The following is a 27,279-nucleotide window of genomic DNA, read 5'->3' on the forward strand; positions in this document are numbered from 1 at the left end:
TCAAGATTCTGTAGGATTCAGGAGACGGCCGCTTATCTTGTGAAGCCATGTTGGCGATAAATGCCTAGAAATAAGAACAATTATAGGCTTTACTCTGCCTTTTTGGCTTGTTTTCTACTAAAGTGCTCTAGCTAGCTCCGGCCAGCAGTGAGTATTACTCCATAATGCTTTACAACTGATCACATAGGCACTGGAAACACCCATTATTAACAAATGGTCCTCATGATCAAGTATCTGATGTTCACCACCGTTCAGACTGTCCTGATACATTAGAGCTTTCTATTTCCGGGATCTCGGAGATAAAGGTTACAATTGTCGGGAATCCATGTAGCTAAATTGCAGTCATTTTAGCTTTGAACGTCAGAAGCCATCAGTCCCGGGAGAAGACTTGTCTGTAATTTCATCAGAATTGGGCTTAAAAGTGCCATATATTTATATATTTATAATGTATTCTCTTATATATTTCTTAAAGGGAATCTGTCACCAGATTTTTGCTGCCCATCTGAGAGCAGCATAATGTAGAGACATAGACCCTGATTCCCAGAAGTGTCACTGCTTGCTGTTAGCAGATGTAGCAGTTCTCTGAATGCCGAGCACTGTATAACTCCGCCCACACCACTGATTGGCTGTCCATGTACAGTGTACACAGCTGCCTATCCATGCTGGGGGCAGGGTTATACAGAGGTCATGAATATGGAGAACTACCTGGCTATAGGTTTACTAGTCCTACAGTAATAATCTCTTGCTGGTAAAACAATGATTTATCAAAACTACAGCAAGCATCCCAGCAATGGGTAACACATCACTGAAATCATTATCTGTGTCTCTACATTATTCTGTTCTCAGATTAGGTGGCACAAACCTGGTGACAGATTAACTTTAACCCCTCCACGACCTAGGACGTATGTTTACATACTAGGACACGTCCCCCCAGTAACCACAGGCTCCTGCAGTAATCCCCGCAGGTCTGCGGATCTGATCAGCTGACATGTACAGCTAACAGGTTATCCACCCGCACCTGTTAACCCCTTAGATTGTGCTGTCAAACTCTGAAATAACTCTGATCAATATCGGACAGACCTCGTTTTTTGAAGACATTGTGTCCCCAAAAAATCATGGCCATGTGAACAGCCGCAGACTACAGTGGGTATGAAAAGTATTCAGACCCCTTTTAAATTTTTCACTCTGTTTCATTGCAGCCATTTGGTAAATTAAAAAAAGTTCATTTTTTTCTCATTTAATGTACACTCTGCACCCCATCTTGACAGAAAAAAAACAGAAATGTAGAGATTTTTTTAAATTTATTAAACAAGAAAAACTGACCTATCACATGGTCATAAGTATTCAGACCCTTTGCTCAGTATTGAGTAGAAGCACCTTTTGATCTAGCACAGCCATAAGTCTTCTTGGGAATGATGCAACAAGTTTTTCACACCTGGATTTGGGGATCCTCTGCTATTCTTCTTTGCAGATCCTCTCCAGTTCCATCAGGTTGGATGATCAATGTTAGTGGATGCCATTTTCAGGTCTCTCCAGAGATGCTCAATTGGGTTTAGTTCAGGGCTTTGGCTGGGCCGGTCAAGAATGGTCACAGAGTTGTTCTGAAGCCACTCCTTTTGTTATTTTAGCTGTGTCCTTAGGGTCATTGTCTTGTTGGAAGGTGAAGGTTCGACCAAGTCTGAGGACCAGAGCAGTCTGGAAGAGTAACTGTAACTGGCCAATGCAAGGCAAGTCTATCGGCCATAGAATGTGTTTTTGTTTTTTTGGGGTTTTTTTACGGACCTGAGATTTCTTTTAGGAAAAAATTAGATTTTTCATATATAAAATCTGGTAAAATCTGACACACTGACCAAACGCTGATTACTATCTGATGCAGCAATCTGCAGAAAATCGATGTAATTTGAGATAAGTCACTGATATATCCTGTAATATAATTACAGTTATATGCTATAGTCTGAATATGCTGTGTTTTATAACAATCCTATTAGTAGATATTTTACGAGATTGCAATAATCTTCACGAAGCAGATTAATCTCATCCCTGGCTACGTTCTTCATGCTCCATGAAAATACATTAAGCAATGTGCAGTCCTATGTAAAAATAAAGAATATGAGCCATAATGTGTTATAATACACTCATAGGTCTTTTTTATGATTATTAAATCTGTTGAGAACATGCACAACACACCTCTCCGCTCGGCAGTGTACGTTTGGCCATTTTCCTGTAATTAGACCTGGTGTCTTGGTTTTCTGGATGATGAGCATAATCACTGCTCTGCTGTATAGCCATGTTTATTGTGCACTTTTATAGGAAAACCCTTTGAAGGGGATATCTGCCAAGCGGGTGCGGGGGATTGGCGGCAAATATTACAACATAGAAAACAGAAAAAAAAATACCTTTTCAATTCTGGGAAGTTTGCACATGATTGGTATAGCCAGTTGGTGGTCTTGGCAGTCATGTGGCACCCCCGCGGCATCACCATTTTGCGGTCGGAGTGTGCGGTGGAGCTCCCTGTGGCGCGCTTTAGAATTGCGAATCGGATGAAAATCAGCTGTTTTTTGTCTTTCAGGCGCCGATTTTCTGAATGAGGCCTACCGGTACATGGTAACATCAGAAACTAACGCTACTCCTATACATTTCCCTCTACATCTACAGGCGAGGCCTCTTCTCTCCTTATTGATGTTGCTGCACCCGTGCTTCCTGCACTGCTAGGCTGCAAAATAATTGCACAAAGCCTGTAGACCTAGCATTAGGCTGGAGTCACATATGAAAAATCTGTCTGATTCTTATGCCAGAGAGTAGGACGATTCTTTTCTCACTTGTCATCCATGTGCTGTCCATTTACAGGAGCATTTACAGTGTTTTGTGCTACATGATAATAGAATTTTATCCATAAAAATGGATGTCACTAGGGTGGTCCATCTGCTGTCCGTGTGACATCCGTTTTTATTTCTCGCACCCATAGACTTGCATTGGCGGGTCTCATGCGAGATACATTTGCAATTGCAGCATGTTGCATCATTGATGAACATTGGTTCGAGGCCAATGCGAGATTTTCTCACATTGCACTCGTGCGAGTCATACACAGGTGTGACTCCGACCTTATACTGGAACCAGCACTTCACCAGTATCTTCTCCCCTGTGCAAATCGGGTTGATAAACTGGGTGCAATCTGTCGTCAGCTGTTATAGCAGAGCATAGGGCACTACAGCAAACCTGCAACGGGTCCTTCGATGATCGACTTCATAGAAGTTTATGGTTATTTCCCCTTTCCTAATGCATAGGAATAGTGGACAAAATAGTGTCACCGTATAGTAGTAATGCACACAGTGATGTTTACAGTACAGGGATAATGCACACAGCAATGTTGTCACAATATGCGGATAATAGCACAGTGACATTACTGTGCATAGAGATGTCTCAGTACAGAGATGATGCCCTCAGTGATGGTACAATAATGGGATAATGACCCAGGGGGCAATTTATATAGTGATATAGCACAGGATAATGTGCACAGTGATGTCACAATAATGGGACAAGAAGTACTGTCATGTTACAGTAGTGGCGTATGCTGCACATTGATTACTCTACCAATGAATGCAAATAGGTGACTGTACAGAGATGCTCAAACTATATTCACGTAGTCATGTTTGAGTATAACGCTAATGCGCACAGTGTTATTACCATACGGGGAGAGCGCGTGCTGTGGCGCTGCCACACGGGGAGAGCGCGTGCTGTGGCGCTGCCACACGGGGAGAGCGCGTGCTGTGGCGCTGCCACACGGGGAGAGCGCGTGCTGTGGCGCTGCCATATGGGTAGATTGCGTGCTGTGGCGCTGCCATATGGGTAGATTGCGTGCTGTGGCGCTGCCATATGGGTAGATTGCGTGCTGTGGCGCTGCCATATGGGTAGATTGCGTGCTGTGGCGCTGCCATACAGGGAGATTGCGTGCTTAGACGTTACTCTATGGAGTGATTGTGCCGGGGCGTTGCCATATGGGGAGAATGTGCTTTGGCATTGCTCTATGGAGAGAATGCGTGCCATGGCGTTGCTGTATAAGGAGAATGGGCATAGCGGTGGCACTGTGGTGCAATGATCTACACAACAATGTTCCTGTACAGGTATAATGCTCTGCTTTTGAACCCATAACTACTGCCGTGTTGGCTGCCCTGTAGTTATATCTTTATACACTGGTCTCACAGCTGCGGCACTGCGGGGCCTGAGAGCAGGGCGGGGAGTCTTGCTGCAGTTAGGCCATGTGCCCACGGGACGCTCGTACCTGCGGATATATTCGCAGGTACGGCTGCATGTTTCCCGCAGCTGGCCGCCGACATCCGCAGCTATTTTTAGCTGCGAGTTTCCAGCGGAATAGCTGCGGGAAACATGCGGACTTTCACGCGATTTACCTGCGGACGTCCCGGCCTCTATCTCCATAGTGGAGGGCCGGGATCTCCGCAAGTAAATCCGCATGAATAATTGACATGCAGTTAGGTGCGGCTGAGGGATCGCCGCAGGAGATTCCGCAGCCGCACTTTCCGCAGCGTGGACACAGACACTCCCCATGTCCCATAGGGTAACATGGGGAGTGCCTGTACATGCTAGAACCTGCAGATTTATCTGGAAAATCCAGAAAAATCCGCAAGTTTTCCGCGGCAAACTCCGCAGCAAAAAGCTCCCGTGGGCACATGGCCTTACACAGCAGTGGCTCTGATATATATGTTATAGTACAGGACTACCCCTTTAATCACTGCACATTCCTCTAAAATAGTCCACATCTCCTGTGTCCTCCGGCAGCTTTTACCGTATGTATGTGAATGTTTTCACTGCACAATACTCCGGAGTAATGGTGACCTTTCTGTGATGTCCCCGTCCTGAGGGGGAGCCTGCTCTCATCTGTGAGAAGCCGGGGCCGGGGCGTCTCACACACTGCTCCTTGTCCTTGTAGATGTCTGCTTTCTTGTTCTCTGGTGGAGTTGGTGGCCGTGCAGCGGAGAGAATACTGTGATCATACACAATATTTTGTTCTGATGCAGTAAATTTCATTTTAACTCCCTGATGTTCCTCTCTGGCCCTGAGTGTTTATACACGGAATATAGAAATTAGGGGTTTTTTTTTCTACCAACAAATGAGTCCTGGCTTCTCCCCATGCCGCATATAATCTACAGGTTCATTTCTAGGTTAGGACAAGCTGCTGGAGCCAGAAAGGGGAGTCAGTGGTCTTCAGGATGACATTTTCCACATTCCGGATGGCTATTCCGTAGACCAGGGTTCCCCCACATGTGATTCGCGACTTTCTACCGACGTGGTGCATTAGCTTATTTCTCAGCCTGGTACAAAAATCATCGCACCCGATCAATGAGCCTCCTGCTTGATCCTCGGGTAATTACCATCCTGGTTAGATGGCTCAATAATTATATACTCTCTGCATCCGAGGTGGAAAAAACATCACCTGGTCAGGCATGGTGAAATCCTGGAGGAAGGGGGCTTCATAATTCGCTTGTCGGCAGATCCTGCTGCACTTGTCAGGCTCAGCCAGCTTTGATCTAATCTGTATGGCCAGCTTAACATAGTCTTTCAGAAAACTTTTACCATGGCAGTATATTTTGATGTGTGAGGTCCTGATGCTTAGACCCCTATAAATGGCTGATATGACGCACGAGCAGGATGGTGCACTCGCTGATGCACTTTTTATGGGGCCGTGCCCCGCTAACAGTGTCTCTGAGGATTGGCTGAACCCATATAGAGGGGCAACACTCTCCGATACTTCTGCCCCTTCATGTCACAGCTGGTGATTATCTGACATCTGGACCTGCAGCTACCAGACCTACTGAGATTATAATTTTAAGGGGATGTCAACTCGTCCATTTCTTAAATCTCATGCACAATTCTGCTGCTGCAGAATACTGTAGATTTTGCTTGTGGAAAATCTCTATGAAATATATGCTACTTATTTGCTCCTATGTGTCAGAATTCAAAGCAGTAGGTGAAATCCATGTTACTATCGGCAGCATAACTTAAAGGGACTTGGTTTGAACAGTCATCCTGTGGCGACAAAGTGCAGGCACTCTGTGCATCATGGTGGGGGATGGTTATTTAAGTGCACCTTCTTGCCTGCCGATTTTCTTTATATTTCTCTGCCCTTTTCTGCTCTATGAAGCCAGAGAAGGGGGTGGAGATGGAGGGGAAAACAAGCGAAGGGAAAGGTGCATTTAATGTTTAGCCCCACCATCCTTCATGTTTGATATATCCGTGCTTCATACCCTGAGACCCCTCACATGTCCATCCTTCATGTTTGACATATCCGTGCTTCATACCCTGAGACCCCTCACATGTCCGTCCTTCATGTTTGACATATCCATACTTCATACACCGAGACCCCTCACATGTCCGTCCTTCACGTTTGACATATCCGTGTTTTTCACAGATGGACTGTACGGTACAAGTCCTAGAGGACTGTGGATTTTGGAAGGAAAAGAAAAAAACCTGAGACCTTTTTTTGCTTTTTTTTAAAGCTGTAATGCGTAGTAGAATTGTTTTTGCATTCAATATGAAAACTGATTAGTTTTTTTTTTTATGTGAAGTTGTTTTTTTTTATCAAATACAAACAAAAAACAACAAACCCCTTTAAACAGAGGTCTAAAACTTTTCCATGAGTTGTGGTGACTATGGCTTGTCATTACTGCAGTATAGTAACTGTAGCTGCCTATAGACATCTACCTGGGTACAAGTGCCTTATGTGGCTAAGTCATTGGTGGAGGTGCACTATATAGCTGCACTAGGCAATTTTACCCATTTAAAGGGAACCTGTCAGGTGCAATATGCAGCCAGAACCACGAGCAGTCCTGGGTGCATATTCTAATCCCTGCCTAACTGTCCCTGTATACACTAGCATAGATAAGGAGATCATTAGATCATTAGAAAAAGTATTTCTAAAAATCTTTAATGATATGCTGATGAGGCCAGGGACTAGTCGTGAGGGTGTTCCTTCCACCCGACTAGCCACCCTCTAAGCATGCCCACAGGGGTGTACTAACATGCTATTCAATGCAGCGTCACAGTGTCCGCAGTGAACGCTGAGCTGAATGCCCCACACTTCTGGTCATGCGCAGTAGACCTGTCTGAAGCTGAGTCGTGTACATCCGGCTTCATACTGCGCATGACCGGAAGTGTGAAGCATTCAGCTGTGGTATGATCAGACCATGTCCCTGTACGGTCAGACATGGCCATTACACAGTACACAGCAGGGGCACATATATAAGATTATATGGTTTGAACAGTCATCCTGTGGCGACAAAGTGCAGGCACTCTGTGCATCATGGTGGGGGATGGTTATTTAAGTGCACCTTCTTGCCTGCCGATTTTCTTTATATTTCTCTGCCCTTTTCTGCTCTATGAAGCCAGAGAAGGGGGTGGAGATGGAGGGGAAAACAAGCGAAGGGAAAGGTGCATTTAATGTTTAGCCCCACCATGATTCACCGTGCTTCTGTACTTGAACAGTTGCGGTGCGTTGACGGGGTCCCTTTAAAGCTAAAAGTTTGCTAATATAGCTAAAAAGTGACAAAAAGCACAAAATGGGGCATCACACGGGCAATATACATTGTAGATAGTATAGTGGTGCTCACCTGCTGGGCCGTGTCAGGCACAGCTCCTATAGATGCCATCTGCTGCTCCGTATGCTGGACGAAAACCAGAAGTAAATGCGATAGTAGAGAATCTTAATTGTAAAAGATTAATAAAACTGCTCTTCTGTTCCACACATCATCCCCATCGGATATCTTCTTGATCACCAGCACAGCGCATTTATCCTATGTCCCATTCTACTACTGCAACTTCTCTAATATGTCACATGCAGCACTACTACTGTAATAAGCCACAGAAGTCCTCTGCGGATAAGCTCGAGAACATACCTCGAGACCCCTCACATGTCCGTCCTTCATGTTTGATATATCCGTGCTTCATACCCTGAGACCCCTCACATGTCCGTCCTTCATGTTTGATATATCCGTGCTTCATACCCTGAGATCCCTCACATGTCCATCCTTCATGTTTGATATATCCGTGCTTCATACCCTGAGATCCCTCACATGTCCATCCTTCATGTTTGATATATCCGTGCTTCATACCCTGAGATCCCTCACATGTCCATCCTTCATGTTTGACATATCCATGCTTTATACCTAGAGACCCCTCACATGTCCATCCTTCATGTTTGATATATCCGTGCTTCATACCCTGAGACCCCTCACATGTCCATCCTTCATGTTTGATATATCCGTGCTTCATACCCTGAGACCCCTCACATGTCCGTCCTTCATGTTTGATATATCCGTGCTTCATACCCGGAGATCCCTCACATGTCCATCCTTCATGTTTGATATATCCGTGCTTCATACCCTGAGACCCCTCACATGTCCGTCCTTTATGTTTGATATATCCGTGCTTCATACACCGAGACCCCTCACATGTCCGTCCTTCACGTTTGATATCTCTGTGCTTCATACCCTGAGACCCCTCACATGTCCGTCCTTCATGTTTGATATATCCGTGCTTCATACCCTGAGACCCCTCACATGTCCGTCCTTTATGTTTGATATATCCGTGCTTCATACACCGAGACCCCTCACATGTCCGTCCTTCACGTTTGATATCTCTGTGCTTCATACCCTGAGACCCCTCACATGTCCGTCCTTCATGTTTGATATATCCGTGCTTCATACCCTGAGACCCCTCACATGTCCGTCCTTCATGTTTGATATATCCGTGCTTCATACCCTGAGACCCCTCACATGTCCGTCCTTCATGTTTGATATATCCGTGCTTCATACCCTGAGACCCCTCACATGTCCGTCCTTCATGTTTGATATATCCGTGCTTCATACCCTGAGATCCCTCACATGTCCGTCCTTCATGTTTGATATATCCGTGCTTCATACCCTGAGACCCCTCACATGTCCGTCCTTCATGTTTGATATATCCGTGCTTCATACCCGGAGATCCCTCACATGTCCATCCTTCATGTTTGATATATCCGTGCTTCATACCCTGAGACCCCTCACATGTCCGTCCTTCATGTTTGATATATCCGTGCTTCATACCCTGAGACCCCTCACATGTCCGTCCTTCATGTTTGATATATCCGTGCTTCATACCCTGAGACCCCTCACATGTCCGTCCTTCATGTTTGATATATCCGTGCTTCATACCCTGAGATCCCTCACATGTCCGTCCTTCATGTTTGATATATCCGTGCTTCATACCCTGAGACCCCTCACATGTCCGTCCTTCATGTTTGATATATCCGTGCTTCATACCCGGAGATCCCTCACATGTCCATCCTTCATGTTTGATATATCCGTGCTTCATACCCTGAGATCCCTCACATGTCCATCCTTCATGTTTGACATATCCGTGCTTCATACCCTGAGACCCCTCACATGTCCGTCCTTCATGTTTGACATATCCATACTTCATACACCGAGACCCCTCACATGTCCGTCCTTCACGTTTGACATATCCGTGTTTTTCACAGATGGACTGTACGGTACAAGTCCTAGAGGACTGTGGATTTTGGAAGGAAAAGAAAAAAACCTGAGACCTTTTTTTGTTTTTTTTTAAAGCTGTAATGCGTAGTAGAATTGTTTTTGCATTCAATATGAAAACTGATTAGTTTTTTTTTTATGTGAAGTTGTTTTTTTTTATCAAATACAAACAAAAAACAACAAACCCCTTTAAACAGAGGTCTAAAACTTTTCCATGAGTTGTGGTGACTATGGCTTGTCATTACTGCAGTATAGTAACTGTAGCTGCCTATAGACATCTACCTGGGTACAAGTGCCTTATGTGGCTAAGTCATTGGTGGAGGTGCACTATATAGCTGCACTAGGCAATTTTACCCATTTAAAGGGAACCTGTCAGGTGCAATATGCAGCCAGAACCACGAGCAGTCCTGGGTGCATATTCTAATCCCTGCCTAACTGTCCCTGTATACACTAGCATAGATAAGGAGATCATTAGAAAAAGTATTTCTAAAAATCTTTAATGATATGCTGATGAGGCCAGGGACTAGTCGTGAGGGTGTTCCTTCCACCCGACTAGCCACCCTCTAAGCATGCCCACAGGGGTGTACTAACATGCTATTCAATGCAGCGTCACAGTGTCCGCAGTGAACGCTGAGCTGAATGCCCCACACTTCTGGTCATGCGCAGTAGACCTGTCTGAAGCTGAGTCGTGTACATCCGGCTTCATACTGCGCATGACCGGAAGTGTGAAGCATTCAGCTGTGGTATGATCAGACCATGTCCCTGTACGGTCAGACATGGCCATTACACAGTACACAGCAGGGGCACATATATAAGATTATATGGTTTGAACAGTCATCCTGTGGCGACAAAGTGCAGGCACTCTGTGCATCATGGTGGGGGATGGTTATTTAAGTGCACCTTCTTGCCTGCCGATTTTCTTTATATTTCTCTGCCCTTTTCTGCTCTATGAAGCCAGAGAAGGGGGTGGAGATGGAGGGGAAAACAAGCGAAGGGAAAGGTGCATTTAATGTTTAGCCCCACCATGATTCACCGTGCTTCTGTACTTGAACAGTTGCGGTGCGTTGACGGGGTCCCTTTAAAGCTAAAAGTTTGCTAATATAGCTAAAAAGTGACAAAAAGCACAAAATGGGGCATCACACGGGCAATATACATTGTAGATAGTATAGTGGTGCTCACCTGCTGGGCCGTGTCAGGCACAGCTCCTATAGATGCCATCTGCTGCTCCGTATGCTGGACGAAAACCAGAAGTAAATGCGATAGTAGAGAATCTTAATTGTAAAAGATTAATAAAACTGCTCTTCTGTTCCACACATCATCCCCATCGGATATCTTCTTGATCACCAGCACAGCGCATTTATCCTATGTCCCATTCTACTACTGCAACTTCTCTAATATGTCACATGCAGCACTACTACTGTAATAAGCCACAGAAGTCCTCTGCGGATAAGCTCGAGAACATACCTCGAGACCCCTCACATGTCCGTCCTTCATGTTTGATATATCCGTGCTTCATACCCTGAGACCCCTCACATGTCCGTCCTTCATGTTTGATATATCCGTGCTTCATACCCTGAGATCCCTCACATGTCCATCCTTCATGTTTGATATATCCGTGCTTCATACCCTGAGATCCCTCACATGTCCATCCTTCATGTTTGATATATCCGTGCTTCATACCCTGAGATCCCTCACATGTCCATCCTTCATGTTTGACATATCCATGCTTTATACCTAGAGACCCCTCACATGTCCATCCTTCATGTTTGATATATCCGTGCTTCATACCCTGAGACCCCTCACATGTCCATCCTTCATGTTTGATATATCCGTGCTTCATACCCTGAGACCCCTCACATGTCCGTCCTTCATGTTTGATATATCCGTGCTTCATACCCGGAGATCCCTCACATGTCCATCCTTCATGTTTGATATATCCGTGCTTCATACCCTGAGACCCCTCACATGTCCGTCCTTTATGTTTGATATATCCGTGCTTCATACACCGAGACCCCTCACATGTCCGTCCTTCACGTTTGATATCTCTGTGCTTCATACCCTGAGACCCCTCACATGTCCGTCCTTCATGTTTGATATATCCGTGCTTCATACCCTGAGACCCCTCACATGTCCGTCCTTTATGTTTGATATATCCGTGCTTCATACACCGAGACCCCTCACATGTCCGTCCTTCACGTTTGATATCTCTGTGCTTCATACCCTGAGACCCCTCACATGTCCGTCCTTCATGTTTGATATATCCGTGCTTCATACCCTGAGACCCCTCACATGTCCGTCCTTCATGTTTGATATATCCGTGCTTCATACCCTGAGACCCCTCACATGTCCGTCCTTCATGTTTGATATATCCGTGCTTCATACCCTGAGACCCCTCACATGTCCGTCCTTCATGTTTGATATATCCGTGCTTCATACCCTGAGATCCCTCACATGTCCGTCCTTCATGTTTGATATATCCGTGCTTCATACCCTGAGACCCCTCACATGTCCGTCCTTCATGTTTGATATATCCGTGCTTCATACCCGGAGATCCCTCACATGTCCATCCTTCATGTTTGATATATCCGTGCTTCATACCCTGAGATCCCTCACATGTCCATCCTTCATGTTTGACATATCCGTGCTTCATACCCTGAGACCCCTCACATGTCCGTCCTTCATGTTTGACATATCCATACTTCATACACCGAGACCCCTCACATGTCCGTCCTTCACGTTTGACATATCCGTGTTTTTCACAGATGGACTGTACGGTACAAGTCCTAGAGGACTGTGGATTTTGGAAGGAAAAGAAAAAAACCTGAGACCTTTTTTTGTTTTTTTTTAAAGCTGTAATGCGTAGTAGAATTGTTTTTGCATTCAATATGAAAACTGATTAGTTTTTTTTTTATGTGAAGTTGTTTTTTTTTATCAAATACAAACAAAAAACAACAAACCCCTTTAAACAGAGGTCTAAAACTTTTCCATGAGTTGTGGTGACTATGGCTTGTCATTACTGCAGTATAGTAACTGTAGCTGCCTATAGACATCTACCTGGGTACAAGTGCCTTATGTGGCTAAGTCATTGGTGGAGGTGCACTATATAGCTGCACTAGGCAATTTTACCCATTTAAAGGGAACCTGTCAGGTGCAATATGCAGCCAGAACCACGAGCAGTCCTGGGTGCATATTCTAATCCCTGCCTAACTGTCCCTGTATACACTAGCATAGATAAGGAGATCATTAGAAAAAGTATTTCTAAAAATCTTTAATGATATGCTGATGAGGCCAGGGACTAGTCGTGAGGGTGTTCCTTCCCCCCGACTAGCCACCCTCTTAGCATGCCCACAGGGGTGTACTAACATGCTATTCAATGCAGCGTCACAGTGTCCGCAGTGAACGCTGAGCTGAATGCCCCACACTTCTGGTCATGCGCAGTAGACCTGTCTGAAGCTGGGTCGTGTACATCCGGCTTCATACTGCGCATGACCGGAAGTGTGAAGCATTCAGCTGTGGTATGATCAGACCATGTCCCTGTACGGTCAGACATGGCCATTACACAGTACACAGCAGGGGCACATATATAAGATTATCTCAGCACAGGAACATTTTTTTTAAACCCATCCAATGGTGGAAATTATTATTATTCCAAGGTCTATTGATTATAATGATCTTTAAAATTTATTTTGTTTGTGGGAAAACAAATTTAATCCCTTTCTAACCTTGGACGCTCCCTCTTGATGCGGGCTCACACACTGAGCCTGCAACTTTCTGTGCAAATGTTGGTTGATCTGATCAGCTGACATGCCTTTACAGCAGCGGGCAGATCTGAGATCCATCCACCTCTGTTAACTAGTTAAATGCCATCGCCAATCTCTGATAGTGAGACTTAATGCTCGCTGGCGAAGAGTGCGTCATTCCCCCCCTCCCATCGGCGGCCCCATAACCTAATCACGTGGTGCCGATAGCTTTTCACGACAGCAGTGAGATTAACATTTCTGCTGTAGACATCAGCACTGAAGCATCGCTCCATACAGCAGAAGTGATCGGAGTATCGCAAGTCCAAGGCTTCTAAGGAAACTGGTAAAAACAAAGTTTTTAAAAAAAAAAAAAAAGTTTAGCTCCACTCCCTTTTGCCCCATTGAAAATAAAACAAAAAAATACATATTGTATATTTGCTATTGCTGAGTTCAGAAATGTCCAATCTATCAAAATATAAAATAAATTAATCTGGTCAGTGTAACAAAAAAAGTGCAAAATGACAGAATTATGGTTTTTTTTGGCCGTTGCAACATTACAATAAAAGGATGAAAATAACACATCTACCCAAAAATGGTATTTGTAAAAATGTTACTCAGGGAGGAAAAAAATAAGCCCACACACCCCCAGGTCCTGTAAAATGAGAATGTTCGGGTTTTTTATTTATTTATTTTATTTATTAATTTTTTGCAAATTTCTGTTTTTTTATTTTTTTTTTTTATATTATTTTTTTTTTTTACCAATTTAAATAAAAACTATACATGATTGTTATTTCCAAACTCATACTGACCTGGGGAATCATTGCCAGATCAGTTTTACCATATAGTGAACACTGTAAATTAAAAAAAAAATGTGGAATTGCATTTTTTTTATGCAATTTCACCGCACTTGGAATTTTTTTTTCCCGCTTTTCAGTACACTATATGGTAAAAGTAATGGTTTTATTCAAAAGTACAACTCATCCCACAAGAAACAAGCCCTCAGACGGCTATGTTGATGGAAAAATAAAAAAGTTACAGTTCTTGGAAGAAAACTGAAAATCGCCGGGTGGTGAGGGGTTAATGAAACATTTAGGGGTACTTTCCACACTACAAAATCGCAAGCCGATGGTAGTGATGCTGAGCGCGATAGTCCCCGCCCCTGTCGCAGATGCGATATCTTGTGATAGCTGCCATAGCGAAAATTATCGCTACGGCAACTTCACATGTACTTACCTGCCCTGCGACGTTGCTCTGGCCGGCGAACCACCTCCTTCCTAAGGGGGCGGGTCGTGCGGCGTCACAGCGACGTCACACGGCAGGCGGCCAATAGAAGCGGAGGGGCGGAGAGGAGCAGGACGTAAACATCCCGCCCACCTCCTTCCTTCCTCATTGCAGCCGGGACGCAGGTAAGGAGATGTTCCTCGTTCCTGCGGCTTCATACACAGTGATGTGTGCTGCCGCAGGACCGAGGAACAACATCGTACCTGTCGCTGCAGCGAAATTATGGAAATGACCGACACTACACAGATCATACAATTTGGACACTTTTGCGCTCGTTAATCGTAGTAAAAAGGATTCACATACTCCGATGTCGACAGCCGGATGTGCGTCACTTTCGATTTGACCCCACCGACATCGCAGCTGTGATGTCGTAGTGTGCAAAGTACCCCTTAAAGTGCGTATCAAATGAAGCAACCTTACGATCTGCCTGATATTAAAAATCCTTTTTGCCATTGGGAACGGATGGATTTTTCCTGCTCGTTGTGTAGGTTACCGGCCACCGTTTGAGTCCATCAGTGGTGGTCAATTTGCTACTAGAGGAGTGTGTTTACAAGCTCTTTGCTTTAGAGCTTGCAAGCGCTGCTCCAAAGCTGGCTGGGACCTATGTTTTTTCGATGCTGCAGAGGAAAGCCGGTTCTGCTTGTATCATGGCGCCGCTGGTCCAAACTGCAAGTTTTAGGAGCGCACTGACCCCCGGCAAGTAGGAAGCCGGGAGACCGAGGAGTGGTCCTGATGAAAGACGATGCCATATCTTTATTGTCCTGTATTTATACATTTTTGCTGTATTTTGGAAAGTATAAAAGAGTGAATATAGAATGTCATGTGCCTCCATTATGAATGTGGTTGTCACACCAGAGAGGGACATATAATAGCCTGACGGAACTGCTAAGACGTTCACAATGTGCTTGGCATTCGTCAGACTTCCCAGCACGGTTGGGGTTAACAATAACAAGCAGATAAAGTGACCACAGATTACTGACAGCTCGGGAAGGTTTTGGAGGGGAGCAACATCCGACCTTCAAAGCCTGAAACAACAGCTCCATGTATGGCCGCCTCCGCGCTCGTACCCACCTGATTGGCCGCGCCACACTCCGGGCAGTGACAGGTGCCAGCGAAAGCTACACCTGCTGCTTCATGTGCTGAGGTGGCGAGGTCTGCGGGACACACAACACATGCCAAAGTAATGCGAGATGGACGTGCAGGGCAGTTTAGCTAATGATCACCACCAATCTGCCACAAATTAACCAATTACACTGCATTATTGTAAAAAATGCTTAACCTTCTTGTAAAGTAAGGGAAGCGAAGCAAAGTGCCCTGTGCTGTGGAGCAGATCCCGGCAGACAGCCTCATACATTACAGTGCATTACAAGGAAGAAGTAGATGAATGGCAGAGCGATAAACCACATGGCAGATGAGCTGATTAGTAACCGTACCAGTGCACAATAGATCACAATACATCCATGTGTATATAGATGGATATACAGAGTCATGTGCCTCTGCTGTGGTCCTGTCATTTGATGCATTGCTGTGAAACATTAGGCCAAATGGCAGATGCCATGTGCTCTGGATGAGGCCACCAGTTGGGCCCATGACTCGGTATATGAGTCAGTGCAGACATGGAAATTCCCTGGTCCAGCCCAGCGTGCTAGCTGTACACGACTGTGGTTCAGACCTCACCATGCAAACATCTTATACCTCCACCTTACTGCTGAACTTGTATTACTATGTACCGTACAACAATCAAATATATTCTGCTATATAATTCTATGTATACTGTGATATACTATCATTTCAAAGTGTATTCTACTGCAATACATTGTATTCTGAATTTATAGTGTATCATAGTATACATAGTAATATATAACAAAGCGTATTGTACAATAAATCATGTTCTGCAATCATACCGTAATATCATGTAAGGTGTATAACGCTACTATACATTATATTCTGAAATTAGTGTATCATAGTAATATATAGCAAAGTATATTCTACCACAATAAATCATGTTCTGCAATCATACTGTAATATAATGTAAAGTGTATACCGCTACTATACATTATATTCTGATATTACAGTGTATCACAGTATACATAGTAATATATAGCAAAGTGTATTCTACAACAATAAATCATGTTCTGCAATCATACCGTAATATCATGTAAAGTGTATACCGCTACTATACATTATATTCTGATATTAGTGTATCACAGTATACATAGTAATATATAGCAAAGTGTATTCTACAACAATAAATCATGTTCTGCAATCATACCGTAATATCATGTAAAGTGTATACCGCTACTATACACTATATTCTGAAATTACAGTGCATCAAAGTAATATACAGTATAGCAAAGTATATTCTAGAATAAATTATACTCTAAATCATACTATAATATATTATACATAGTAATGTAAAGTGTATTCTACAAGAAATTCTGAAATTTATAGTGTATCACAGTATACATAGTAATATATAGTAAGGTGTATTCTACTACAATAAATCATTCTGATACTGTAATATAATGTAAAGTGTATACTATTGCTACTATACATTATATTCTGAAATCTGTCTATCATAGGAAACAGTATACATAGTAATGTAAATTGTATACCACTACTATACATTATATACTGAAATTATAGCATATCACAGTATAGAATATATGGCGTAATGTAAAGTGTATAATGTAACTTTATATTATCAAATGAGTATATAATAGTATACAGTATACCTGTTTAATTGAAAAAAATAAATCTGTGTCCTGTATACCGTAAATTATATCGTAAATTGATGTTACTATTTGTTTTGTATACTATTCGGTTACAAAGATGTCATAAAATGTTAAGGTAAACTCCTAAGAGGCAGAATATTATCCAATTCCATCAATATTTATTGTATACTTTTTATATTTTTGGACTTTTTTTTTTTTTTTTTTTTTTTTGCCACAATGGTCTGTGTTGACGGGGATGAACCAAGTATATAAGTTATATATCGATAGGATAGGGAAAGACTTGTTGGTCACTTGGGATCGAACTACTGACTGACCTATAGGGATTAAAGAAGAGGTGCACCTGCTCTGCCTCCACTCCATTTGGATGGGACTCTGTTCTCTGGGGTCTGAGTCGACAGTCCACCAGTGATCAGTGGGGTGTGAGTACACAGTCCACCAGCGATCAGTGGGGTTTGAGTCGGCAGTCCACCAGCGATCAGTGGGGTCTGAGTCGACAGTCCACCAGCGATCAGTGGGGTCTGAGTCGACAGTCCACCAGCGATCAGTGGGGTCTGAGTCGACAGTCCACCAGCGATCAGTGGGGTCTGAGTCGACCAGGAGTTAAAAAAAAAAAAAAAATTGCTTTGACTGGACAGTTTGTCTTCCTAAAACTCAGCAAATTAATCCTCAGTGTGAACATACCCTTAAAGGAGTTGTCCACTACTTGGACAACCCCTTTTCATTTCTGTTTTTGGCCCCATTAAAATATAAAAGCCTATACTGGCCTCAGCTGCTGGTGCTGTTCCTGGGGCACTCACGAGGTTGTTACGGCAGGTGAGCCCTGCGCCCATCACCGCCGGCTTCTCTCTTCCCACCTTCGGACATTTGAGTGATTTAGCGGAAGGTGAGCAGCAGCCGCAGCTCTCACTTTCTCTTGATTACGCATATGTCAGAAGGCGGGGAGAGGTAAGCCGGCGGTGATGGGGGCGCAGGGTTCACCTGCCGTAACAACCTCGTGAGTGCCCCAGGAACAGCACCAGCAGCTGAGGCCAGTATAGGCTTTTTTTATTTTAATGGAGCCAAAACAGGAATGGAAAGGGGTTGTGCAAGGATTGGAGAACCTCATTGAGGAGAAAGGTTGGTTATACCACTTAGTAGCACATACCAATTTGATCATTCAGAGTAGATCCAGCTGATTGTAGGGTTCTTTATGAATCGTGATAATGTGCTTGCCTATACCCTGTGCATTATATTGAGTGGAGATATCGCTTACAGAGGCAATTTTGGAGACCTTATTGGAAAAATGAGCCACTGTATGAATAGGGAAGCAGTTTTCATATGGAAAACTATCGAAGATGTGTTGTAGGCGTATGAGGCAATTTTGGCCCAGAGCACACAAGCTCCATGTGTACAGCTCTCATCTTAGAGTTTGGTATCTCAAGCTCTGCAGCCCTGGGCCTTGTCACAATTCGCATGTAATGCTATTTTGGCCACGCATAGGTCTTATACAACGTGTGCCCAGTAAGATACATGGTCAATACATATGACTGTCTCCCCATCTTGAAGTCATATATGCCATCTCTCCCCACATGGCATCTGTTGCAGGAAGGTGACGTCCTATTGCGGGACATTTCTGGTGACGCCTTCTTCACAACCAATGAACTTCTTATTAAGGTGTAATTGACCCGTTTTGATCTTGAAGGACAAATTCCCTTAGACCCAAAGTCTGAATATTCAGTTAGTGCAGTTTGTTTGTGAATTTTCCAATTGTGTTTCAGACTCTCAAAAAGAAAGGCTTAGATGGTTGTGAGAGCCCAGATGCTGAGAGATACTTTGAGGAGGAGACATTCAGCAAACTAAATGAAGATAGTGATTTTGTTTTCAAGCGAGACCCTGTAAGTATTGTTTTACCCTTCTTCCCTTCCTTGTATGTGTTGATCCTTTTTATTGACTTTACTGTCTAGGCACTGAACAAGAAGGAGCACCGAGGGTGCGACAGCCCGGACCCAGACAGCTCTTATGTCCTCACACCCCACACGGAGGAAAAGTACAAAAAAATTAACGAGGAATTTGATAATATGATGCGCAATCATAAGATCTCTGTGAGTACAAGAGTTCTATTTATTTCCTGGCAAACGGTGACCGAGCTGTATGGTGTGAATACAGGGTCGGGAGATGGTGCACGCCATTCACTTCTATAGGAGGATACGACCACACAACATCCGATAGGGCATGCCATGTTCTGAAAGATATGGAAAAAAGGAGACGTACAAACAAATGGCGTATGAATAACTCTGTATGACAACAGCTTGATCTTTGGAACGGAATATAGAACCAAAATACACAGAGAATGAGGCCTGACCTAGTGTCTACTATTTGAGCTGCCAGAGACCACCGAGAACATATTCCTAGGAGAGTAACACCCAAAATGTAAAATTGTCCTCCTATATTAGTAAATCAGCAGCTAGAGCACAGTGGGACTGTGTGTGTGTGTGTGTGTGTGTGTGTGTGTGTGTGTGTGTGTGTGCGTGTATTTTTATAGGTTATATATATATATATATATATATATATATATATATATATATATATATATATATATATATATATATATATATATATATATATATATATATATATATATATAATAATATATACACACACACACACACACACACACACACACACACACACACACACACATACATACAGTGCCTACAAGTAGTATTCAACCCCCTGCCGATTTAGCAGGTTTGATAAGATGCAAATAAGTTAGAGCCTGCAAACTTCAAACAAGAGCAGGATTTATTAACAGATGCATAAATCTTACAAACCAACAAGTTATGTTGCTCAGTTAAATTTTAATAAATTTTCAACATAAAAGTTTGGGTCAATTATTATTCAACCACTAGGTTTAATATTTTGTGGAATAACCCTTGTTTGCAATTACAGCTAATAATAGTCTTTTATAAGACCTGATCAGGCCGGCGACTCTGTCTCGGAGTCCTCCAAGTGATCATGAGCAAATTGTAGACGAGCCTTGACATGACGCTTTGAAAGTAAAGGTACCTTACGGGCTTGTCTGGAACGGAGACCATTGCGGTGGAGTACGTTACTTATGGTATTGACTGAAACCAATGTCCCCACTGCCATGAGATCTTCCCGGAGCTCCTTCCTTGTTGTCCTTGGGTTCGCCTTGACTCTCCGGACAAGCCTGGTCTCAGCACGGGAGGAAACTTTCAAAGGCTGTCCAGGCCGTGGAAGGCTAACAGTAGTTCCATAAGCCTTCCACTTCCGGATGATGCTCCCAACAGTGGAGACAGGTAGGCCCAACTCCTTGGAAAGGGTTTTGTACCCCTTGCCAGCCTTGTGACCCTCCACGATCTTGTCTCTGATGGCCTTGGAATGCTCCTTTTGTCTTTCACATGTTGACCAAGTATGAGTGCTGTTCACAAGTTTGGGGAGGGTCTTAATTAGTCAGAAAAGGCCAGAAAAAGAGCTAATTAATCCAAAAATGTGAAGCTCATTGTTCTTTGTGCCTGAAATACTTCTTAATACTTTAGGGGAACCAAACAGAATTCTGGTGGTTTGAGGGGTTGAATAATAAATGACCCTCTGAATAAACTTTTCACAATTTAAAAAAAAATAAATAAAAAAAAAATTAAAGTAATAACATTCTTTTCTGCTGCAGTGCATTTCACACTTCCAGGCTGATCTACAGTCCAAATGTCACAATGCCAAGTTAATTCCGAATGTGTAAACCTGCTAAATCTGCAGGGGGTTGAATACTACTTGTAGGCACTGTGTATATATATATATATATATATATATATATATATATATATATATATATATATATATATATATATATATATATATATATATATGTATATATGTATATGTATATGTATATATATTTGTGTATGTATATATATATATATGTGTATGTATATATATGTATGTATGTATGTAATATATATGTGTATGTATGTATGTAATATATATGTGTATGTATGTATGTAATATATACACATATATATTACATACATACACATATATATTACATACATACATACACATATATATTACATACATGCATACACATATATATTACATACATACATACACATATATATATACATACACATATATATATACATACACATATATATATACATACACATATATATATACATACATATATATATATATATACATATACATATATATATATATATATATATATGTATATGTATATATATATGTATGTATATATATATATATATATATATATATATATATATATATATATATATATATATATACACACATACACTGTATCCTGTATGTTCATAGCTTGTATATGATACAGCAGACAGTTTTGGTAAGGTGACAACAAACAGTGCAGCCATTTTAACTTCTGAGGAGATAATAATAAAGTGTCAAGGAGTGAAAAATTTAGAGGATACCAAATGTACACCATTATACAGGCTGTACACTGACTACTGTACATTGTATCAAAGTGTCAGATCGTCAGTGCTGTCCCATGAGAAGATAGAATAAAATAGTTACAAAAATATGAGGGCTGTACTCACTTTTGTGATATACTGTGTATATCTCTATCTATATCCATATCCATACCCATATCTATCTATCTATCTAAATTATATATATATATATATATATATATATATATATATATATATATATATATATATATATATATATAATTTAGATAGATAGATAGATATGGGTATGGATATGGATATAGATAGAGATATACACAGTATATCACAAAAGTGAGTACAGCCCTCATATTTTTGTAACTATTTTATTCTATCTTCTCATGGGACAGCACTGACGATCTGACACTTTGATACAATGTACAGTAGTCAGTGTACAGCCTGTATAATGGTGTACATTTGGTATCCTCTAAATAACTCCACACACAGTCATTAATGTCAAAACCGCTGGGAAAAAAAGTGAGTACACCCTTAAGTGAAAATGGCCAATTTGTGCCCAATTAGACATTTTCCCTCCCTGGCGTCATGTGACTCATTAGTTTTACCAGGTCTCAGGTGCGAATGGGGAGCAGATGTGTTAAATTTGGTTAAATCACTCACACACTCCTCATACTGGTCACTGGAAGTTCAATATGGCTCCTCGTGACAAAGAATACTCTGAGGAAAAAATAAAAATGTTGCTATTCATTATGATAACCTAGGCTATTAGAGCTGCAGTATAGTGGCCAAGACCATACAGCGGTTTAACAAGACAGGTTACATTCAGAACAGGCCTTACTCTGGTTGACCAAAGAAGTTGAGTGCACATGCTCCGTGTCATAGATTAGCTTTTCAAATTAGACATAGGAGTGCCGCCACCATTGCTGCAAAGGTTAAATAAACTTATTTGGGTAAGATGGTGTCAAGCATGTGTGGTGGCAACCAGGTGAGAAGTACAGACAAGTGTGTCCTGCCTACAGTCAAGCATGGTGGTGAGAGTGTCATGGTTTGGAGCTGCTGCTGGCTATGGGGAGCACAGTTCATTGTGGGAACCATGAATTCCAACATGTACTGTGACATACTGAAGCAGAGTATGATCCCCTCTCTAAGGAAACTGGGCCACAAGGCAGTATGGCAACATGATAATGACTGCAATCACACCTCCAAAGCGACCATCGCCTTGCTAAAGAAACAGAGGGTAATTGTCCTGGACTGGCCAAGCATGTCTCCAAACCTAAACCCTATTAAGCATCTGTGGGGTATCCTCAAAAGGAAGGTGGAGGGAGCGCAAGGTGTCTTAACATCCACCAGCTCCATGATCTGTCATGGAGGATGGAAGAGGATTCCAGTGGCTCCTGTGAGGCTCTAGTGAGCTGAGAGTTAAGGCAGTGCTTGAAAATAATGGTGGCTACACAAAATATTGACACTTTTGACACAATTTTGCCATTCTCACTTAGGGGTGTACTCACTTTTGTTGCCAGCAGTGTAGATATTAATGGCTGAGTGAGTTATTTAGAGGACACCAAATGTACCCTGTTATACAAGCTGTACACTGACTACTGTACATTGTATCACAGGGTCATATCTCCAGTGTTGTCCCATGAAAAGATAGAATAAAATATTTTCAAAAATGTGAGCGGTGTACTCACTTTTGTGATATACTTTGTGTATATATGTATATATAATATATAGATTTTTTTTCTAATTAATAATTCATTTTCTAATTATTATTATTATTATTTATTATTATTATCTCAGAATTTGCAATGGCCGCCTTTAAGAAGCAGGTGATAAAAATGTCTGCCCAATATGGCTGCACTTTCTGTTGGCACAAAAATGGCTGCTGTACCATTGTAAATTTGTATTTATTTACTTTAAAGGGAACCTGTCACCAGATTTTTCCCCATTAAACTAAAAGAATCCCCTTCTGCAGCTCCTGGGCTGCATTCTATGAAGGTGCACATTGGCCCTGACTCCCCTTCCAGACCCCAAAAATAACTTTATAAAACTTGGCCGTTAGGTATGCTAATGACTGATGTGGCTCAGATGGGTGGGCTCATTTTCTGCTCCTTTATTTCCCTCCTGCTGCTGATCACCGTCCTCCTTTCTTGATTGATGTGATGACGCCTCCGTCATCATCCTCCTTGAATTTTGAAATCTCGCGCCTGTGCATTTAGGTCGGCTCACGCAGGCGCAGTTCGCTCTGCCATATTGCGGGCAGAGCAGAAAACATAGTTGCCTTCGCTCGTGCTGGTGAGCTAAATGCACAGGCGCGAGATTATGGGCGGGTACGAGCATGGCGCTGGTGAGATCATGCACAGCGCCGACCATAATCTCGTACCTGCGCATTTAGCCCACCGGTGCGAGCGAAGGCAACTATGTTTTTTGCTCTGCCCGTGATATGGCAGAGCGAACTGCGCCTGCGCGAGCTGACATAAATGCAGAGGCGCGAGATTTAAAAATGCAATGAAGATGATGACTGAGACGTCATCACATGAAGAAAGGAGGACGGCGATCAGCGGCAGGAGGGGGGACAGGAGCAGAAAATGAGCCCGCCCATCTGAGCCAGCACAGGCAATTAGCATACCTAACGGCCAAGTTTAAAGTTATTTTTGGGGTCTGCAAGGGAAGTCAGGGCCAAGGTGCACCTCCATAGAATGCAGCCCTGGAGCTGCAGAAGGGGATTCTTTTAGTTTAATGGGGAAAAATCTGGTGACAGGTTCCCTTTAAATCTTGGTCCGTCCCTACAAGCAATGAACGCACAGGATATAATTTGTGCTGTAGTGATGGGGCTGTCCAGGATTACACAGTGCATGGCCTAGTGTTCGGATGAGCCATCTATATCAATGTAGTGGAGCTGTGATACAAGTCGCGCACATTACCTGTGCCTGGTAATACTGTAGATGGATACGCAGCGCTCTCTATCCTTTAGGCGCTAATACCAGCCACAACCAGGGTGTCTGGTGAACAGCCAAGGGGACACAGCCAGGTAATCTGCTGCTCGGCAGAGATGGATCCCCTCTGATCTGGGATCTGGTAGATTTCTATCCGCACACTGTGCAGTGTATTGGGGCTGTTTTCTGTGCCGTGGTGTGTACTTGTCAGCTCTATCCAGGAATACAATTATTTCCATAAACAGATGGGCTTTCTTGCAATCTGTCAGCCTGTTGCTGAGAATGTGAATCTGTTTTTGCCAGCGATTCTGTCTTTTTTCTCTTATTTTGTTTTGCACTCGCTTCTTTATTAATATGTTAAATTTCACTACTCCGTTGTCCGGGCCAAAACCGGGATCTGAAAGGAGGCAATGTAACAGTGCCAGGGAAGATCTGCACAACACTATTGATGCAAATGCTGACTAGATTGGAAATAGAACGAGCACCGACATCAATTATGCTAGAGATGAGCGGAGCCATGGAAGTCCAGTTTCGGCCGGTTCAGGCAATAAAGTTCGGTTTTGGACCCAGACTTGACCTGAACCCCAATAGAAGTCACTAATTGGGCAGTTCAGGTCTCCCCACATGCAGCCAGCCAGAACCGGAACACTTCCAGGGGAGGGAGGGGGGGGTTTTCATTCATTTTTTTATTTATAGATTTATTTGTTTTACACACTACACCCTATCACACTGTTGTTACCCCCAGTGCAAGCTATTCACACTACAAGTGGCTCATACTCGGCTGAGCACCGAGTGTACCCGAGCACAGTGATACTCACACTAGTGGTGTTAATACATAAAGCACCCAAACTCTGTTTTTTTGGGGTTTTTTTGTTTGTTTTTTTTTGTACATCTGTGTTTATTTGGCACGAACTCCGAACCTCAGGTTCACTGATATCTAGTTATGGCTCAAGAGCTTGCACTTCTCAAATTTTGCTTGATTAAGATACTAATCAGTTTTGAGAACTAAGTCCAGTTTTAGTGCGAACGCCTAGCTCCCCACTTAAAAAAGGGTTATGCCCCCCAAAAAAGTCTTTATATCAAGGAGCTGTAAAAGATAACAATCTGATACTCTCCTCCCAGCACCAGCCTGGATCCCCTGGCACAGGAGGTGACTTGAGCAGAACATCATCTGAAAAAATATTTAATGACTCCCTGCTCAAGACACTGAACCACTGCAGCCAATCACAATCCACAGCGGTCCTGCTGCAGGTGTAACGATGACGTCCCCCCTCTCAGTGTGAGCGCAGTCCATTGAGTGGCCTGTGCCGGAGCCTAGCGGGTGCTGATAGTTTAGCATCACTTTTTAGTTTTCATACTTACAGCTCAAACCAGCTGTGGAAACATCACCGTTTTACAACTTTTTTGACAAATCATGGCCAAAAAATGCATTGTGCCAACAAAGCCTTATGCTTTGGTTCAGAACTATGGCCAGTTCTAGGCTTATCCCGTCCTTCAGCACTGTCACTATATAGTACATCACATGTACGGTAAGTTGTGTACCTCTCATATCCCCATTAAATATCTGCCAACCATGGAATTCAGTGAAGATGGCTTATTTTTAACATTACTTTTTTCTGCTTTCCTGTAAATTTGATAAATGTTGTTCCTCATAATCTAGTTTCCCTAATTGTTTTTGCTAACCGTGCAACAAGTGTTTCTTTTTGTCTAATTGTTACTGCACAAGAGCCTTACGACACAGTTATGGTAACCAGAAATTACAATTCTACCAACTTTAAGGGATTTAAGAATAAGGCAAATAATTTAAATAAATGGTCTGGTTTAAAAAAAGAAATAATAATAATTAAAAAAAAAAAAAGTTGTAGAACCTGTCCTTACATGATCACTGTCCAGTGCTTCATTTCCCCTGTTGGTGGCGCTGCGGGGAAATGTTCTCACATTACAATATCTGGTGGTTCCAGCAGAGTAAAGGCCCCGTTACACGCAGCGATGTATCTAACGATATATCGCCGGGGTCACGGATTCTGTGACACACATCCGGCATCGTTAGCGACGTCGTTGCATGTGACACCAACGAACGAGCGTTAACAATGGAAAATACTCACCTTATCGTCCATCGGTGACACATCATTCATTTTAAAAAAAATCATTAATTGTGGAGGACGCAGGTTGTTCATCATTCCAAAGGCAGCACACATCACTACGTGTGACACCTCAAGACCGACGGACTACAGCTTACTTGCGTTCACCGGAAATGCGGAAGGAAGGAGGTGGGCGGGATGTTACGTCCTGCTCATCTCCGCCCCTCCGCTTCTATTGGCCGGCGGCTGTGTGACGTCGCGGTGACGCCAAACGTCCCTCCCCCTTCAGGAAGAGGATGTTCGCCGCCAACAGCGAGGTCGTTTGGAAGGTAAGTACGTGTGACGGGGGTTACCAACTTTGTGCGCCACTGGCAACAAATTGCCCGTAACGCACAAACAATGGGGGCGGGTGCGATCGCGCAACAGATCAGCGCGTGTAACGCCGCCTTAAGCCTTTTTGGTTTGGTTATTCAAAGTGACCCTTCTAACAAAAGAAGTGTCTAAAGCAGAGAAGCTCTATTAAAAAAATGA

At 42.9% G+C, this 27,279-nt stretch overlaps 1 protein-coding gene across 8 annotated transcripts in view; it reads left to right on the forward strand.

The window, feature by feature from the left end:
* Window positions 1–27,279, forward strand: part of MEF2A (myocyte enhancer factor 2A) — a 184,221-nt gene that overhangs the window by 113,698 nt on the left and 43,244 nt on the right. For 4 of the 8 annotated variants that reach the window (XM_075345992.1, XM_075345995.1, XM_075345993.1 and 1 more), the window contains exons 4-5: window positions 19,053–19,169; window positions 19,239–19,376. In XM_075345992.1, coding sequence (XP_075202107.1) covers window positions 19,053–19,169; window positions 19,239–19,376 — 255 coding nt within the window. The remainder of the gene's footprint in view (window positions 1–19,052; window positions 19,170–19,238; window positions 19,377–27,279) is intronic. The other 4 variants (XM_075345998.1, XM_075346000.1, XM_075345996.1 and 1 more) reach the window with 2 other exon arrangements.

The sequence above is a fragment of the Anomaloglossus baeobatrachus genome, chromosome 4, assembly GCF_048569485.1.
Source record: "Anomaloglossus baeobatrachus isolate aAnoBae1 chromosome 4, aAnoBae1.hap1, whole genome shotgun sequence".
NCBI lineage: Eukaryota > Metazoa > Chordata > Amphibia > Anura > Aromobatidae > Anomaloglossus > Anomaloglossus baeobatrachus.